The 17,851-nt window shown below is 40.2% G+C and overlaps 1 protein-coding gene across 2 annotated transcripts in view; it reads right to left on the reverse strand.

The window, feature by feature from the left end:
* B3GNTL1 (UDP-GlcNAc:betaGal beta-1,3-N-acetylglucosaminyltransferase like 1) overlaps positions 1–17,851 on the reverse strand; it is a 110,476-nt gene that overhangs the window by 25,499 nt on the left and 67,126 nt on the right. For both annotated transcript variants that reach the window (XM_027886072.1, XM_027886073.1), the window contains exons 7-8: positions 8,376–8,471; positions 81–205 (exon numbers count right to left, since the gene is read on the reverse strand). In XM_027886072.1, the coding sequence (XP_027741873.1) occupies positions 81–205; positions 8,376–8,471 (221 nt within the window). The remainder of the gene's footprint in view (positions 1–80; positions 206–8,375; positions 8,472–17,851) is intronic.

Raw genomic sequence — 17,851 nt, forward strand, 5'->3', positions numbered from 1 at the left:
CTGGAACACATTAAGCATCTTTGCTGCTTATCAACCTCAATAAAGCCAATTTCTCATTTCTCCCAAACCCCAGGACTTACTCCAGGACGGAATGAGTCGCAGCCTGGGGGTGGTACCGGTAGAGCAGGAGGCAACAGTTCACTCGAAAGACTTCACCGCCCTTCTGGAGGTGCTCATAAAAAAACAGCAGATCTTCTGGGACCCCCTGCAACAGAAGCAGTTATTTCACACCAATCAGTGACCAGCACTCAGTTACAGCTGAGGACATTTTGCTCTTCTGCCAAGTGAATTTGGTTTGACGTCATTTTTATTCACAGACACAACTTCTCTGTTGTCCAGAGAGGACTACTCATCCCTTGAGGTGTCCAAGGCCAGGTTGGACGGGGCTTGGAGCAACCTGGGCTAGTGGAAGGTGTCCCTGCCCATGGCAGGGGGTTGGAACAAGATGATCTTAAAGGTCCCTTCCAACCCAAACCATTCTATGACATTATTTCTGTACATCTCAATGAACTTATCTAATGGATCATGAAATAAATGCAGCTAAAGCTACTAAAGAACCAAGCAGTGCCAGTTAAAAATGAAGTGCAGCTGACTGCAAGGACAGAGGTGGAAAAACTAACATCATCTCATTTTGACAGGGGTATCAAGCTTGGTAGAGGTTAATCCAAAAATGAAAGAAACCCAGTACTGAACAGTTTGTGCAGCCTGAAGTAACCAAATGGTTTATACTGAAAGGGATCGGTGACTTCAGAAGAATGTTTCTATGTTGGACTAGAATTCCCCTTCTTTTCTTTGCTTGTCATACAAATACTGGTCTCTCCCTAGGAAAGGTGACTCAGGCCCCACAATAACAGACATCAATAAAAACCTGAATAAAAGCAGCCTCAGAATGAAGCAACATCTGAAAACAAAACTACTTGTTTTTTGAAACTTCCTTCCATGGTACATTCTTTCTAATGGGACTGTACACAATCCCGATGAAACACTGCAAGAAAAAAGCAGTTGTGGATCTAGCAGGTTCTAGAAAATATTAGAGATTTCACAATCATTTGCAACATTTCCCACCTAAAAATCAGAAAACCTTCATGCCAGACATAGTGTCAGAAGGGCAATCATATGGCTCATGGTATTCAATTATATTTTGTGGCACATGAAAGCATAAACCCATCTTTAAAGTCCTATACAGAAGGCAAAAAAGTAGCCTCTATTTATATTTTGCAGTGCTGCAACTTCTTGAAATACAGTTTTTCATGTTTAAATACAGATACTTCTTCCCTTCAACCCAGTGCTTAAAAGCTCACATGGTTTTATCAGACTAAAAAACTCTGATATATAAAACCAGGTGGGTCAAATAAAATACTTCAGTGTAGAAACAACAAAAAGCTGAAAGATAACATGAAGAAGTTAAGAAGGAAAGGAAGGGAAGGAGATTGAAGCAATACCATATACATGAATAACCAGGGCATAAACCTCAACCTCAGTTTTAGACGTTCTATTTCAACACAGAAAAATAACAGGAGCACAAGCTTTAATTAAAAAAAAAAAGTGAATTTTTTCCCCATTACCACAGGTTCTGAGCTTCTTCCACAACTAAGAAAATGAGATTCTCTAATTAAAGTGCTGGACACAAAATCCCTCTGTGGTTTCTTCTGGCCCTCCAGTTACAGGAGCAAGAGTTGAGGGAGTGTTTCTCATACCCACCAGGCTGAGCAGTCGAGGGGGTGTGAGAGGGGAAGAGAAGTGAGACAAGAAAAAACTTTGAACCCTGTAAAACAACTCCAAAACACTCAGTTGAACATATGTATCTCGAGAGAAATCAGAATCAAATCAGGTTCTGGACTTTGCAGCTCCAGAGCTCGCTCTGTGACTGATGTAAGACCCCGAGTTGGGCCACACTCCCAGAATGAAATGAGCTCTGCTCACCAAGGGCAGCTCAGCTGGAGCTATTGTTTGTCTTTGCAGATGTTTGTCTGGCTTTTGGTATAAGAGCTGTGATGCAGAAGAAAACTTTTAGAGAACTTAATACAATTTATGCTTTACGTGGACCTACCCCGAAAGCCACAAAAGAAATCTGGGGGAAGCTGGAGTAGCTGACAGCAACCACAGTCATCAAGGGCACAAGAAACGCATAAAAAATAATTTTTTATTTTGTAGCCCTTTCTATATTTTTCTTATTCTGGACTCCAATGGACATACTGAGCCAGCAGCAAAGTTTAAATCTTTTCCTCTTTTCCAGTCACACACCAGACCGTGCCATCAGGGTACAGATTCTGCAGCACGTATCAGTTTGCTAGAGGACTCATATTTTGAGTCAGATCTCTGATTGCATCACACACACATCAGCAACTCCTCTTCTTTTGGATCAGCATTTACATTATTCCAGACAACCGTCAATAGCAATATTTAAGAAGAGTTACTGCAGAAGTAAAAGGATCCTTCAAAACGCTGTTTGGCTCCAAGTGTTCTTTTGCTTCCCTTTAACTGGCAGGAACACTCTGGAATAAAGTGCACTCAGCCCTAGGAAGGAGCAGGTGCCTTGTACTGCTCAGCAGTGGCCTCTCACATTACAAAGGAGCAGCACAGCCACGCATTTTTCAGGGGTGGAAAGATGTTGACTGTGTTATGGATCCTGCAGGGATGGGACTTCCCAAGGCTCTTGAGCGTGTAAGTTTGATGCAACGCAAGAGTTTCTTCCCAGTTGAGATCTATTATTGGATCCAGATGGCATTTTAAACACCAGGAATCTCTGTCAAACAACACAACTTTCAAAGGAAAAGCTGTTTAACCACTAAAGGGATAGTTTAATGTATTTTTTGAAAATTAATACCCATAGCTAAAACTATCAATTTACCAACCCAGCATTTCAGCAATAGGCTACCACATCAATAGCCTTCAGCACCAATAGATACAATTAAATTGCACAGTTTACATGTTCCTGGACTGCATACAGAATTTTCCACATCACAGGCAACACCCAACTCTACATCCTCTGCTGCACTCAGGGATAAACTGATTCCAGCTCCCAGGGAAAAGCACAGCCTGCCCCTCCTCTGCTGTAACCAAAACACACCAGCCACATGCAAAATCATTGTTTACTTCAACATAATACTACTTAACAGGGGAAGGGTTTGTGTTTACCCAGGATTTTGGGCAGGTATCCCCTGCTGTGCTGATGGTTGGCTGTATGGATGAGGGCACTGATTTTTATACACCATGGGACGTCAAGAACTTAACGAGGTGAAGTAACTCCTTGTTCAGGGATCAAACTAAATTACCTATAACCCTTCTCTTGTCATCTTCTCATCACTCACTGCTGTCACTCCTGGCAGATCACTGTCCATCAAGCAGTGCTCCAACTGCAGCCACCTCAACATACGCATTTTCCAAGGAGGTTCAGCCTCCCATCACTACAGCAAGCGATTCTGGTTACAATCCTTGCAGCTTCACCATCAGTGATGGTGAGGAGCACCACCAGGGATGATCAGCAGTTTTTGGAGGACAACCCAAGAGTGACTCTCTGTGCAATGCTGTAACTAGTAACACCTGGTGAGATCATGTTAGAGCCCTGGGATGACCAACAGTAACTTCTCCAGCACTTCAGGCTGATGGGAGTCCTTTGTTTTGGTGTTTTGGACAGAACTCACCATTAGGCTGTACAGGCATCAACACAATATGAGAGCTGCCTTTTACTGCTAAACCCAATACAGGAGAGCAATTCTGTGGCACAATGAATCTGTCCCACCTTCCTCATCCACCTCTTTCCCCCCTATCCAGCTTCCTCTCAGTCTCCTTTGACATGGTACCCTTCCCTGCACACTTCCAATGGAGATTTATCCTTTGCAGAGCAGTCTTACCAGTGAAAATGGGAGATTTCAAGAGTATACACATTTATAACAGTGTGATGACAAACAAGAGAAGTAGATATAACCACACAGAAGAAAAGCCTTCAGGTTTGGAAAAGCTCAGTCCTTTCTCTTGATCAGGGGCATCAAGGAAAACTGGGCTATAACATGGTACTCCTTTTGCAAACCAGTCAGCAACTGTTGGAATACACCAAATTGCTTTAATTCCTCAAAGGAGCTTAAAATTGGTGAATGGAAAGAATTAAATAGCTCTTAATAGCTTCTCTACAGGATTATCCAATATATTCTTAAGTCTCTCTTTCTGCAGATCTGTCACTCCATTTTTTGGCTCCCATCCAAATCATGCCTTTACATCATTTTGCCTTGATAATAGGACCCAAAGCCTGTAACATTTACTTCATTGTTTGGAAATAACAGGTTAGAGGAAACTCCAAAAGGCTGCTTTCATCCAAATGCACAGAGAAATTCAGTTAAACAAAGATGATGGGGAAGTCAAATGGAAGGGAGCTGGTAAATTCTAAATGATATTTAATAACAGACCAGAAGAAAATGTAATTAGACATGGGGCATGGGGTGAATTTTCAAATAGCTTATAAAGTATAATTAATCATTGGCTCCACCAATTTTCTTTCCTTTTTAGATCAAATATCTATTTCTGTTCAGCCTTAACAATATCAAGCCCAAAACAGTAGTGCCTGTGTTTTACCCAGATTTTCCCCCAGAGCACCTTGATTGGTTATTTGACAGACTGACAACATTTTAATTCATGTACCAAAAAAACCCCAAATTCCTACTTAGCCTTTTACCTCTCAGGCATTATTGTAACCACCTGCCTTTCTGGAGGGAATGACATTTGTGTGCTCTGGCAGAGAAAAATGGAAAACTGCATTAGTTAGTACCTCACAGAGTTACCTCAGAGCTGCAGCCTCCTGTGCGCCCAAGGATATTTTGACACCTCCTCAATTTGTGTTTTTTCTGACCTTTTATCACAAAAATAGATCAAAACTGAGCTCCAGACACTTTGTTTGGAGCCACAGTTTGTATTCAGAAAGGCCTGTGGCTTATAATACACATTTCCATCTGGGGCTCATTAAGAATAATTCCCCTCCTGTTTACACTTCGAGATTAATTCAGAACTTTTAAGGCTGTCACTCTATTTTTAGTTCTCATACACTTGAAAAGGAAGGTTAAATATAAGGGTGACACGAATTTGGGACCAAGTTGTGGTAAAACTCTAGAGAGAGAAACAAGTTTGGCATATGACAATTGAGATGTCAAGAGTAACAGTGCCTGGGGAAAGCCAAGACTGTACAATTTTCCACATTTCCACGGAATGGAGTCTGCAGGTTTAACAAGGCTCATTTGTACAGCCCTTATTGTACTCAGGATTTCTCACTAAAGTGCCCTGTTAAACCTATGAAACAATAACTTTGCTTCCCTAATAACAGACACCTCGTCCCCCACTGCACGTGACTTATGAGTTCCCCCCTCTAACAGATGATACAGCTTCAAAAGGTGCTTTTCACATTCTACCAGACACTCTTGGACACAGTTACTGCTTTTCAACAACAGTGCTGGTTATTAGAAGACAAAAATTACAGGAGCAAACCCAAGCATGGAGGTAACAGTAAATGTCATGTGTGAGTTCTGAAAGGTTTAGTGAAGTTCCTGCTACTTCATTCAATAAGCACTGCACTCTTGATCCAAACTTGCTGGAAGGAAGACCCTTTCCTTTTAGTTTCCTAAAAAAGTCACAAACATGGTTCACATGACTCTCCTCGTAGCAGGGGATATGATTTAAAATGTTACTTCATAGGCTTGTGACCACTTCCATTGTATTATCTCAGTCAGCACACCACCAGAGCTGGCTAAAATTCTCTACTTCTCAGTACTCCTGCTTTAATTATCATTTATCAGAGGTTGCACCTCTACCATGTCAGGTTCTTAGAAACCATTTATGAAGATCTTATTTAGGATTGTGCTTGGGCATTGTCACAGCGATTACCTAAAAGGACTACATTCCCAACTACTGCAGATGTCACCAGAAGTAACTTTATTTCTAAAAAAATGTAAATATTTTTTAAAAATCTGTTTCATTTAAAGCCTGGATGGCTGGAGAGATAAAGTACCTATCTACCTGGAATAAAAAAGGGTTGCACCATAGCCTATCTATTTGTATTTTAGCAGTCCACCCACACTGCTACCATAAACACCACATCACATTTTATTCCATGGAAGAATTACCCTCTTACCCTCCATTTGTTCTAAGCACTGAAATATGAAGAACAGGTGTTTGGATTTCATTTCAAATGAGAAATGCAGTTTTTTTGGCACTGAAACAGTTTAGCAAATGCAGAAGGCCGAATCGAGGAGATTTGTTGGCCTGTTGCTGTGTTTACTTGCAGCAACACCACACTTGCAGGTCTCACCCTTAAATACCAACTCCAAAATGGAGCTGGGAGTGATCAGAGCAATACAGATTGTGGGGCAGGTCAGAACATACACAGGGATGATTCTGAGGAGTCCTCAGTCTAGTTTACAACAGCTCCACTGATAACACAGAGAAAAAAAAAAAATCTTCCTTTTGCTCAAAGGAATTCTTTTCAAATGAAAATGAACGAGTTGGAGCAATGGTAAACACTTTGCAACACTAAATACTGAAAGATTTAGGACTTGACGTTGTGTCCTCTAAACCCACAGAGGACAAAGGTTTGACTTCATTGCTCATGTCCCTTGCTTTGTTCAGATCCTTGTTGCAGGGTGTTTTCTGGAGGTCCTCTGTATCAGCCAGAGACTGAGCGTGGACACTTGACAAGAGGGACAAACAATATGTTTGACTTATCACTGGTAATTTTTAAAACTAGGAGGACATACCACGCATTGTGGCTGCAAAATCACCAGGATTAAGGTTGTCAGTGTATCACGGCTGAATAACCAGCGGCACAGTTCCTACACAATTACACAGGGAGAGCAAAACAGAAAAAACCCAACTCGAAAAAAAAAAATAAAACAAAGGGAAAACCCCCCAAAACTAAAAGCAAAAAGCACAGAACAATAGTCTGTTTAACTTAACCTCTTGAACTTTATCATTAGGCTTGCTGTTCTATTGTTGCTCCTGCTTTAACTTGTTTGCTTTCTTTTTTGAGCTTACTAACAATGCTCAAGAAGTCAAACATTCTTCAGAGAGTGCAAATACAATGATAAGAAATAATAATAAAATGGAAATAAAGAGCATGGGTCAGTGAGTGTAGATTGTATTCCCAGCTCTTCCACTCACCCACCCTGTAATTAAGGGGAAATCTTTTCACTGCTCTAGACAATTCTGTTCTCTGTCTGCTGTCTCCTTAAATTATAATTTTTTTGGCAGCCCAAATAATAATATTTGTATATCCTCATGCACATATACATATGTGTATGTCTGTGTGTATGTATACACACTATATGGCACTGAAGGGCTTCATTTAGAGGCTATAAAAATAACAATAATAATCATAATATGTTGCAGTGTAAATAACAAAATAGGAAACAGCCTTAGCAGATCCTTTTAGTGTAATAATAATGAAGGCTTCTTCCCCCCCAAAAAAAATTCAGAACCACCCATTCTGGCCCTAAACTCTCACCAAAACCACTGGAAATAAAACCTCTCAGATCCAAACCACATAGAATGGATCCAAATGAATCTGAACTAGATCTATTTGCCAACATATTTCTGGTACTACCAATGGACACCCATGGATTTTGTGCCACAAACATGCTGATGAGCTTAAAGCAACTGAATTGAATGTATGCAGGAAATTTCTGAAGAAAAGAACACCCAATTTTCAGGGTAGGAACTTCTCAGGTAACAGTCATTTAATTTGTAACCTCTCAGTCCTGATCCTTGAGGAGAAGCTCCTTAACATCTTCCAAAGACAAGCACAAGAAGTGAGATTGACAAGTGGATATGAGACAGGTGGATAAATGAGATTTAATGGTTGTAGTATTATGGCACATTGTGACCTGCCCTCCTCCCTTCTTTCTTCACCTCAGGGATATAAATCTTCCCCTTCAGGAGAATGTACTTCCATCTCTTTGCCATCCTGCCTGCACCTTTCTTCCCTCCCAGTCTCCTTCACCAACCTGCCTTACCTTGCTGAGATAGTTCATAACAAAACTATGGGCTCACCTTTTTTTAGCTTTCAGATCTGCTGCATCTATTTCAGGGACTAAACAGGAGCTTTTACGTCTGAGTCCTTTAATTTTTTCAGGTGTACTGACATATCTAACAGATGTGTTGGATTCAACTACAAAATCCACCTCAGGCAGGTCCTTCAATCAGCAGAGTTATCCCCAAACAACTTCAGTTGGTTAATGACTGTTTTTAAAAAAACAGGTGTGTGGTATGACCCAGGTTTATTTAGACCTCAGTTTTCATCTATAACCCTTCTCCTAGTGTTCCTTAGTAACAGGTTTAGGGCTTCCAGAGGCTGCTAAACGAAGGGATGGTTCCTGGATATCACCCACATTACTCACCTTTCCCCCCTCATCAAATTTGCCCACGTGAAAAAACCACTCTCGAGAGCAGAACCAGGTTGGCATGATCACAGTGGGGCCATGGGAGGTGAACACCTAGGAAAGAGAGAAAAAAAAAACTATGTCAATTAATAGAATGGCTGCTGGTGAACAAAGGCAGACCTAAATCTGGCAAATACTTGGTCTGTGCTTAACCTTCAGCAATTTCAAGCACTGAGAAGCGCAGGTGTTTCAAATTCAGCACGTGCTTAGTGTTGAAAGTGCAGCATGAACCAGCATTTCTGAGGTGTCACAGCCCAGCAGGTGAGTCGAGCTCCTGCTTCACATTCCATACCTTTCTCTTCTATCATAAGCTGCAACACATGAGGAGTATTTAACAGCTTTCTTTCAGATTTAGAATTTTATCCTGGAAATAGCACTTATATCAATAATGGCAATGCTGACACTTAAGTGAACGAATTGAGAAGAATCATGAAGAGTGAAAGTTCTTAAACTGAACCCTGTAATTGTTGTGCACTGATTTTCCATTTTATATTCCTTATACATATATGAAGTAGGAGCTTTCACTGATCATTTATTTCTGCCAAAGACACTTATATCCTAACCATCTTGGACAAGTAAAATACAATTTCTTTTAAAGATTACCTGAGCACTGTGGATTTGCTATCCAGTGGTATCAACCTAAAAAGGTCATTGGACAGGAAGAGCTTTAGGGATTGAGAAGGGAGTGATTATTAATTTCATCCTCTTGACTAGTGACAGCTGAGAACTCTTCAAATGGGTCTTTGCAGCTTTAAACAAACTTGTTGTAAGTACAGTGACATAAGCCAGAATCTGGATTACAGAAGGTAAACTGGTTCTTTCTTTTAGCACAAGATGAAGTATCCAGGCAAGGAAGAGACTGGACTTGTCAAACACAACGTGCAAAGTGAAGGCAGGAGCCTGTGCCTGTTCCCAGAAACTACAGAGCACACCCTGGTTTAGGAAGGCAGAAGAAACCAACTTCACAGGTACTGTCAATCAAACACTAATGACAATGTAAGCTGATAATTTCATGGCATATTAGATGGTGATATTAATATTCCTGTATTGCTGAAGTTTTAAACCTCAGAACAGGAGTATACCTTTTGTCATGTGCATCTGATCACCTACATTATAAAGGTGTTCTTGATTTCAGCCTGGGATGGAGCTCCTTAAACTCTTCTTATGTCTGGCAACTTCCACTTCCATTGATAAATGTGGATATAAAACCCAATACAGACAATTAGATCAATTTCTCCAAACTAATTAAATCAGTAATCTAGTCAAAATCTAACAGGTGACCTACTCCCACTTTCCTTACGGCATGAACCATCTGCCCAAACCCAGACATCCACTTTAGGGGGAAACACACAAAGGGATCCAAGGGTGACTCATCTTCACACAGACACTTCAATTTTAGGCAGTAATAATTAGTCTGAACAATCCTATCACCTAATGGCTGGGGCTTAAAACATCAGCAGCTTGTCCATAACTGAAATCCTCGAGCTTCAGTGGGGCTAAATGTCAAACACTCCCCCCAAAAGTCACTGGAGCCTGAAAGAGTCAAAATAATCCCAGAAAACCAGAGCAGACCTGAGTACTTAGTACATGGTTATTAGCTCCACATTAATTACAAGGGCAATTGAGTATGGCCTGAACCAAACAATGACCAAACAGTAATCCCAAAAGGAAACAGCAGCGGGGAGAAAAGCCAGGCCAGAGTGCACTGCATTGAATCTCACTTCTGAATGAAACAAAAACTTCAAAAGAAAGTCCTGAGCCTATGGGTACATGAGAGATGTGTTTGGAGAGGCCAGAATGCCATTTCCTCAGAGCAGCCAGGTCCATCAGAGAACAGAAAAGCACTTCAGCCTAGAGATGGAGCTCAGTGTAATTAGCCACGGTCACGTGCAAACAGCATCCATCCCAAATATCTCTCGTAATCTGTTCCACTGACACATATATTTTAGTGAAACTGAACAGAACAAATTTGAAACACTGAAGAAAAACATCCAAATGCCATTTATGTTAACACAGATGATGGCATGAGGATGATTTTATAGCAGACCATCACACACTGCATACACCAATGTCTTTTTCCTAAATCCAGCAGTGCTCTTTGGCTCATTGTCCATCTCAGAAAAGATACTACAGGAGAATCACACAGACAAAACTGTGACTGATGATGCCACACATGATTTCAGGGGCTTATCCTTCAAGAAAGTCTTTGACCCTGGGAAAGCACACCAGCTAAGTGTTAATGAATTGGCAAATAAGCTTTTTCTACGTTAATATTTATAGTGCAACATCAAACCTAACTTGATGAAATTTAAATTTGCACTGCTGCCACAAAGGACAAATTCATACTACTTTGTCCCTTGCTATATCACAATAACCTTTGGGAAGCTGAAATGCTTTTGTTGTTGCTGTTAGCTAAGTATTCAGCTGGATCTCCTGATACAAATAACCACAAAATCAGCAGAGCTGCCACAAAGGAGGATGCAGGAAAAGAGGGCACCAGGCACAGGGAGAACAGCAAGGCCATTTTCTTCATAAATAATCTTTAACCTGATAAAACTGTATGCTCAAAGCCTAGATTTAAAGTACATCTACATTAATTTCAGAGCTCTCCCACTCATCCTGCCTGTGGCTGCTCAACTCAGTCAGCCCAGTCACAGCACTGGCACTCACCTGACCCCATGAGAGATCAGAGCACTACATCACTTAAAAAGCCATTATTTTCCTTTTTTTGTGTGTGTTTTTCTTTCTTTTTTTTTTTTTTTTTTTTTTTCCCCAGAGTTAGTTTTCTATAGCCTTAGTTCTCTGACTCAGTTCACTATGGGGTCAGACCAGCAATACCACCGACACACTGGAGGGGGAAGGAACAAGCTTTGGAGAAGAAAACAAGACCTCCCTTTTTGGTCACTGCCCACAGTGAATCAATCCAGCTGTAACATAAAACTGCATCCTCTGAACACTCACACTGATGGGAGGGGAACTGGCCCAGGAAAAACACTAACTCCTAACAACTGTACTGAAACACTGCAGCATCTGCCAAACTTCTGAAAACCACCTTCGAGAGCTTTTGAAATTTTATCTTCGAGAGAGGGAAAAAAAAAAAAATAACCTCAACCTTCTGCACTTTGGAAATTCTATATTTCACCTTGCTTTAGTCAGATGGGAAAGTCTCCTCTGTATTTCTTTGTTGTCTACTCTTGTCATAAACTCCTGCCAAGGTGTTAAAAGCTGGTCAAATTGCCTCGCTCTGTGATAAAAACTGCAACTTCTCACTTTGTGAGACTGAAACTCGAGATTTTATCCATAAATCTTTTAGATTGCATGGACTGGAACAAGAAAAACAAAGAGGACACGCTACCCTTAATTTGAAAATCCAAGAAAAGCACAATTTGAGTGATGGTGCCATGAACTGCTACGTTTAGTTTTCTTGGAAATGTTCTCCAACTCTGCTTAACAAATGTCCTGTGTCACCTTGGAACATCAGTGGGTTTTCAATCCGCCTTGAGTAGTTCATTCAGTATATTGGAGAGCAGCCTTTCACATATGGCTGGTTTATTATTGGAAGATTAATGCCTAATAATAGTTGTTATTAATTAAAATACACTGTATGCTGTAAAGATTATCTAAATATTATCTAGTTCAATGAACCTAACTTATTAAAAACCCCACTACAGAGCTCGTAGAAAAAGGTATAAATCTGTTCAGATTTAGAATTCCTGGAGACCAGCAGTGTCATACCCAAGTTGGAATCTGTCTCCATCAGTCTCCAGGTTATGGAGACAGGCTGCTATTTGTTAAATTATTTAGGGTTTTATTATCATCTGGGTTTATTCCAAAGATCAAGTAGCAAGTAATTGGAACTGGTTTGTTCTTGTTAACTGTTTGGCTATCGAATTGAATCCAACTATTACACAGATTCTCTGAGAATAAATCTAAAGAATACAAAGAGTTGATAAAGTGACTTTCATTGTTGTGTTTCAAAGCTGTCAACAGCACATGTAACTCTGGTCCCCACTGATGCTCAGTGCAGATCATGGCAGCATTCAGTGCAGGATTCCAATTCCAATACAGAGAAAGGCATTTATGTGTTTATAGTAAACTTCTCAAGGAAAGGTCTGTTTCCTGAAGCAGCAAATCAAACTCTAACAGCAGAGCGCCAAAAGCATAAATGCAGATGGTGAAACAACCTTATCACATCAGATATCACCATGTCATACAGAACACAGTGAGGAAACCAGGCAGTTCACAAACAGATTTGATCAGGGCCCAGACTGTTTTCCAATGCAACAAGATAATTCCCTACCATTCACCACACATTTAACTCAAAATTTTCAAAATTATATCCACACGAGTCAGGGATTAGAAACAATCTCCTCTCTTGAGATAAACAAAGCTTTTCAATACCCTGGGTCACACATTAACATGTTATAAGGTGAAAAAGAAAAGAAAGAAAATCCCAGGCTGGAGGGCTGGAATGATTTTGTGACCTGTAGGCAGACTGACTCTGAAAAAGGATGTGTTAAGATACCTGTGTGTTAATTCAGCAGTGAATGTCTCAGGACCTCATTAATAAAGTGTATCAGCTTTACATCCACAATCAGGTGCACGTTTTAATGTGAGAAAAGAGGTACAGAAGATGAGAGAGGACAAGGCCTCCTCTTCCTCCAAAGAAGCGTTGGGCAAAGAGGATTTTTCAAAAGAAACTAATAACAACAAGCTTTATGCAAGCTTTTATTAAGCTTTAAGGAACCTAACCTCCCAATGTGGTATGGGTTACATGCAGTTAGTTTACATAGTACTGAACTGTTGTACCCTTTTGCCTGTACAAATAACTGCCTGTGTCACCTCATCACTGTGAGCTTCAGCAGCAGCCGAAAATCCCTCCCTAAAGAAGCTGGGATCAGGCCCAGCAAAAAGTAGATTATAGGAATAAACCATGCACTGAAAAAGCTGACATATGCACAGGAATTCTGGTGCAGGCCTGACTAAAACTCAGTGCTGCTTAAACTTCACAATCCCAAACTCTACTTAGCAACAAAACTAACCATAAAGAGTACAAGAGTCCTGAGAATTGCTAATGCCAGTGAAAGCAGAGAGCATTCAGCCCCTCTGAGAAGGTGTTCCAGCCCTGCTCCTGGAAAATTTATGACCTACAGCTCCCCACGATTTCCTTAGGATTTGAAGCATAAATGAGGGCTGAAATGCTTCAGAGTTTGCAGGAAACACAGGCTGTGCAAGAGCAGCACCAGTGAGAGGAGCAGGGAGATGATGCTTCCTTGGTCCCTCTACCTGCTTTTCTATCCAGCGTTTCCTACTGCTGTTTGAAAGGACCCTTACTGCTTATATTTTTGTAACGAAGATGATACAGAGAGTTCCTTTTTCAGTGCAAACTGGAAAGCAGAAGTTCTGCAGTACAATTCCGAACTCCCTGGGCCCTCACAGTTTATTGCACTCAGTGCTTTTCACATCACGCCATTCCCTTTCAGGACAGCATGACAGTCCTCATAGGTCTGTGACCTCTATGGCAAAATGTAAAACTTATACAAATAGTATTGCCTGTGTTAAACAAAATTTTAATACCAAGTCTCTGCAGAGAGACCACCACCTGAAATCACCTCCCCCTGACATCTCGGGCTCCAGCAGAGCCCTCCAAAGAATGAAATGCAGGGCAAAGGGTAGCTTATAGCAGACCACACTTTATCTATGTTTTCAGTTTTGGTTTGTTGTGTGTTTTTTTTTTTTTTGTTTGTTTGGTTGGGTTTTTTGTTGTTTTGTTTTGTTTTTTTTTTTTAATTTTCTGTTGAAAGACAATCCGTTTACAGACTTTCTGAAAGTAAATATTTTAACTTCAGGGTTTCTAGTCCAATACCTATGTATTGAATTGGCTGTGGCTTTGCTTTCTGTGAGCCAGCCCCTGGCAGCCTCATTGTGTGGGATAATTGAGGGCCGACCATACTGCTGAATATCTCTGTTTCTTAGCTGAATGCCCAATAGTGAGCACCATTCTTCCAGTCTTTTTCAGAGCTTTTATCTACTAATGACGATGAATTAACCTACTGCTGAAGCCAAAACAATAGCTGCATGCAAAGGGAATAGCCTGTATGATTTTAGCATGTCTTACATCTTTTTTTCTCATCTGTAAGCTGCTAAAAGTGGTCTTTGTAACATCCATGCCTTAACAAGTCTCTCTAATTCTTGGAGAGTTTCCAGTATTTAAAGAGTCAAGTATTTACAATGGAAGAATTACTCCATCCAGTAAAATGAAGCATTCTGCACCAAGAGTTTGTCTACTTGGCTTGCTGTTTGTGCTGAGCTTTTGCCACAAAAGAAAGAAAACAATCTGCTTAAAGTCATATTGGCAGGTCCTAAATTGTGATTAGAACAACCAAGAAATCTGGTGAGAAACAACACTGCCCAATGCTGATGTAAAATAAGTCTTAGAGATTACCTTTTTGATCATTTAGGATTTTCACAAGATGAGACTGGACTGGTCTTTCATATTTTGAGACAACACCCAAATGAAGATAACATCCCAAATGAAGGTAACATAACTGAACTATTCTGTTATTACTACAATGTATGTATGTTTTTACAGCTATAGATCTCAAAGATCTACAGAAATCAAAAGATGACATCAATATCTTTTTTGCAATGACAAAACAATTCTACTTGTGTAAAGAGTTATAAAATCTGTAGCCATCAGAAGATTATTTGAAAGCAAGCATTCTTTATTTTCTGCCTATAAAAACATCAGCTGTGTTTGTGACTTATTAGATAGTATTTAACAGATGACAACATAGACAGCAGAAGCATCTCCCTACATGGAGAGATTCAATTAAACACTTTTAAAGTGCATCATGCTATGGTCACATTTAGCTAAGTAATCAGTTGTTTGCTTCCCTAAAACTTGTAAAGAAGAAAATAAATTTACATAAAAAACAACACATAAAACTTTACCCCACACCACCACCTCCTAAAATTAATGTTCAGTTAAAATGTAAACAAACCTCCTGGTAAATCTGAGCCTCAGCAAGTTTTTAAATGCAGGTATTTTGAGAAAGAAACACGAAATATTTTTGAGTGCTCAGGATTATGGAAAAGAATAACATATCCTTCAAGTTCATTGATTCTCTTTTTTAAATGAACACCTGTGTTAAAAAAGTTTGATGTAATTTGGGACTGGGGGACACATGACCCCCAGTTAAATGAAAGAAATAAAAGCACCTTCTAAACAAGCAAGGTAAGGAGATCACACTTGAATTTGAGAAGTTCAGCTCTGTGCTAATGTACATGCAAAAAAATCCACAGGAGAAATATTAAATATTCATGCAAACGTGCTGTATTTATTTAAATACAAATTATATTTCTTTTGTGTGTCTTTCCCCCCTGTAGACTTTTAACATTTAAAGAAGGTTAAAAGGGAAAACTTAGAGCAGAACTTAAACCACAGATTCTGATTATCTGATTAACAGCTGCAATAGTAGAATGTTTTCTTTAGGAAATCAAAGCAAACTTTTCACTAAATCTCTCCCTCATGTCTTCCATCATATCACAAGTCTTTGGGGGGGTATCAAAGCACCAAATGCATTCCAGTGCCCCGAGAGAGTGTTTGATTTGTGTCCTGTAACACTTCAAAACTGTGAACGGGAGAACAAAGAAAAGAGAGAAAATAGAAACGGATTTTAGGAGAGAGAATTGTCCCTGCTCGTGCCAGAAACGGGAACACAGCAGAATTTACAGGGGGAAAATGCAGGATCTCAGAGTTTTGTTTTACACAAATGGCCCAGCATCAGCCTCCTGCACACCAGCTCTAACCTTTTATCCCACAGCCACGTTCTCATAATGAAATACACAAATACTGAGGGGGAAAAAATCAAAGAAACCAGTACCTCAGCAATGGCTTTTACACACATGGACATTTCTGATAACGAAAGGGACCCAATGCATGTCAAGAACCCAGTGATCTCTTACCAGAGTTTGTTTCTCAACAGTGCAGAAGACAAAGCTAGAAAATACCTCAACCAACCCTGAGAATGCACAGAGATAAAAATTAAGTGCCCATCAATTTGTAGAAGTCTGAGCAAAAGCAGAGCCCAGAGCACTACAAAGCTTCCCCCTCCCATCTGCATTCTCCTGTTTCAGCCTCCCTAAGAACTTGTCGATGGGTTTATACGTGGGATTTTGATTTTGTGGGTTCTTTCCCTGCCTCCCAGCCAGCAATGTGAGCAACACTGCCCTTAATTTGTGGCTGCTCTGAACCCCCAAACTCTCCCAGCACGGGCAGTTTGAAGGTCACACCGTATCTCTGAAGCTCTATTTGTGCATCACCCCTGACATTTGTTCCTGGGGTAAGTTCTGCCTGAACTTGGTGTTCCCTGCCCCTGGTTTGAATGAGTTACTGTGCAGTCAGGCATTCAATCCATCCAGCATGTTAAAAGATTTTTAAAGTCTCGAGAACTCAGTGATAAGAAGGCAATAAGTAGCTTCAGATCTTCCAAGCAGAGGCTGGTGTGAGTTATCAGGGCACCCACACTCCAGCTGGAACGGCACAAATCAGCAATAAAGAGCCAGGATTAGGGCCAAGGCTCACCCCAAGTCAGAGGTGCATAAGCCCATCTCTGCCAGAGAGAATTTGGGCAACTCAACCCACCCAAAATCTCTGTCACCACCTCCAATGAACCCAGTGGAGCTCCAGAGAACGAGGCTTCTAAATTCACTGGTTCAGGCAAGCCCCTCTAAAGGGGTGAAAATGCCTAAATTTTGTGTAGCCACACATTCCTATAATGAGATATTATAATTATCCTCAAATTGATGACACTGATTTCTGTAATAAGATTAAATTGATTTCTGTAACAAGAAATCCTCTCTAAAAAGCTGCTTCAGTATGTGAATCTGATAGTAAACAAAAAGCAGCTAAAATGTTCAAAGAATTAAGAGGAAGCCAATTCTGCTACACGTGTAGCAGAATTTAAAGTGTAAAAATTGAATGTAAATATGTTTTACATTCTTTGTTATTACCTTTTTCTTATCTTGTCCTGTAGAAATATTTACACCTAAAAGGACAGTAAATGTATTATCTGGCCCTCACATCTATCATCAGTAAATAGTAGTGGCATCATAGAAACAAAAGGGTCTTGCTATAATTTCAAAGAAAAACTATTAATAAGCATCTAACAGAACTCAGCTCAATCAGAAAAGAAAACGTTGATTTTTCAGCTGCCAAAAAAAGCTGAAAATCAGTGGAGGAAGCAGATTGTGCTTAATGTAATTTAAAATTTCAAAAAAAGAGCAGCAGTTTTGGCTATACTGAAACCCAAATATGGCTGTAGCACCAGCTGGGGAGGATCTACTAAGCAGCTCCTGTGATTTATGTCTTTGAGAGCTTCATGGGTCAACTCAACATAAACAGCCTTGTTTGTCTCACACATCCTGCTAAA

This window comes from Empidonax traillii, unplaced genomic scaffold (assembly GCF_003031625.1).
Source record: "Empidonax traillii isolate 1590-97213 ecotype Southwest subspecies unplaced genomic scaffold, ASM303162v1 scaffold177:size1754471, whole genome shotgun sequence".
Taxonomy (NCBI): Eukaryota; Metazoa; Chordata; class Aves; order Passeriformes; family Tyrannidae; genus Empidonax; species Empidonax traillii.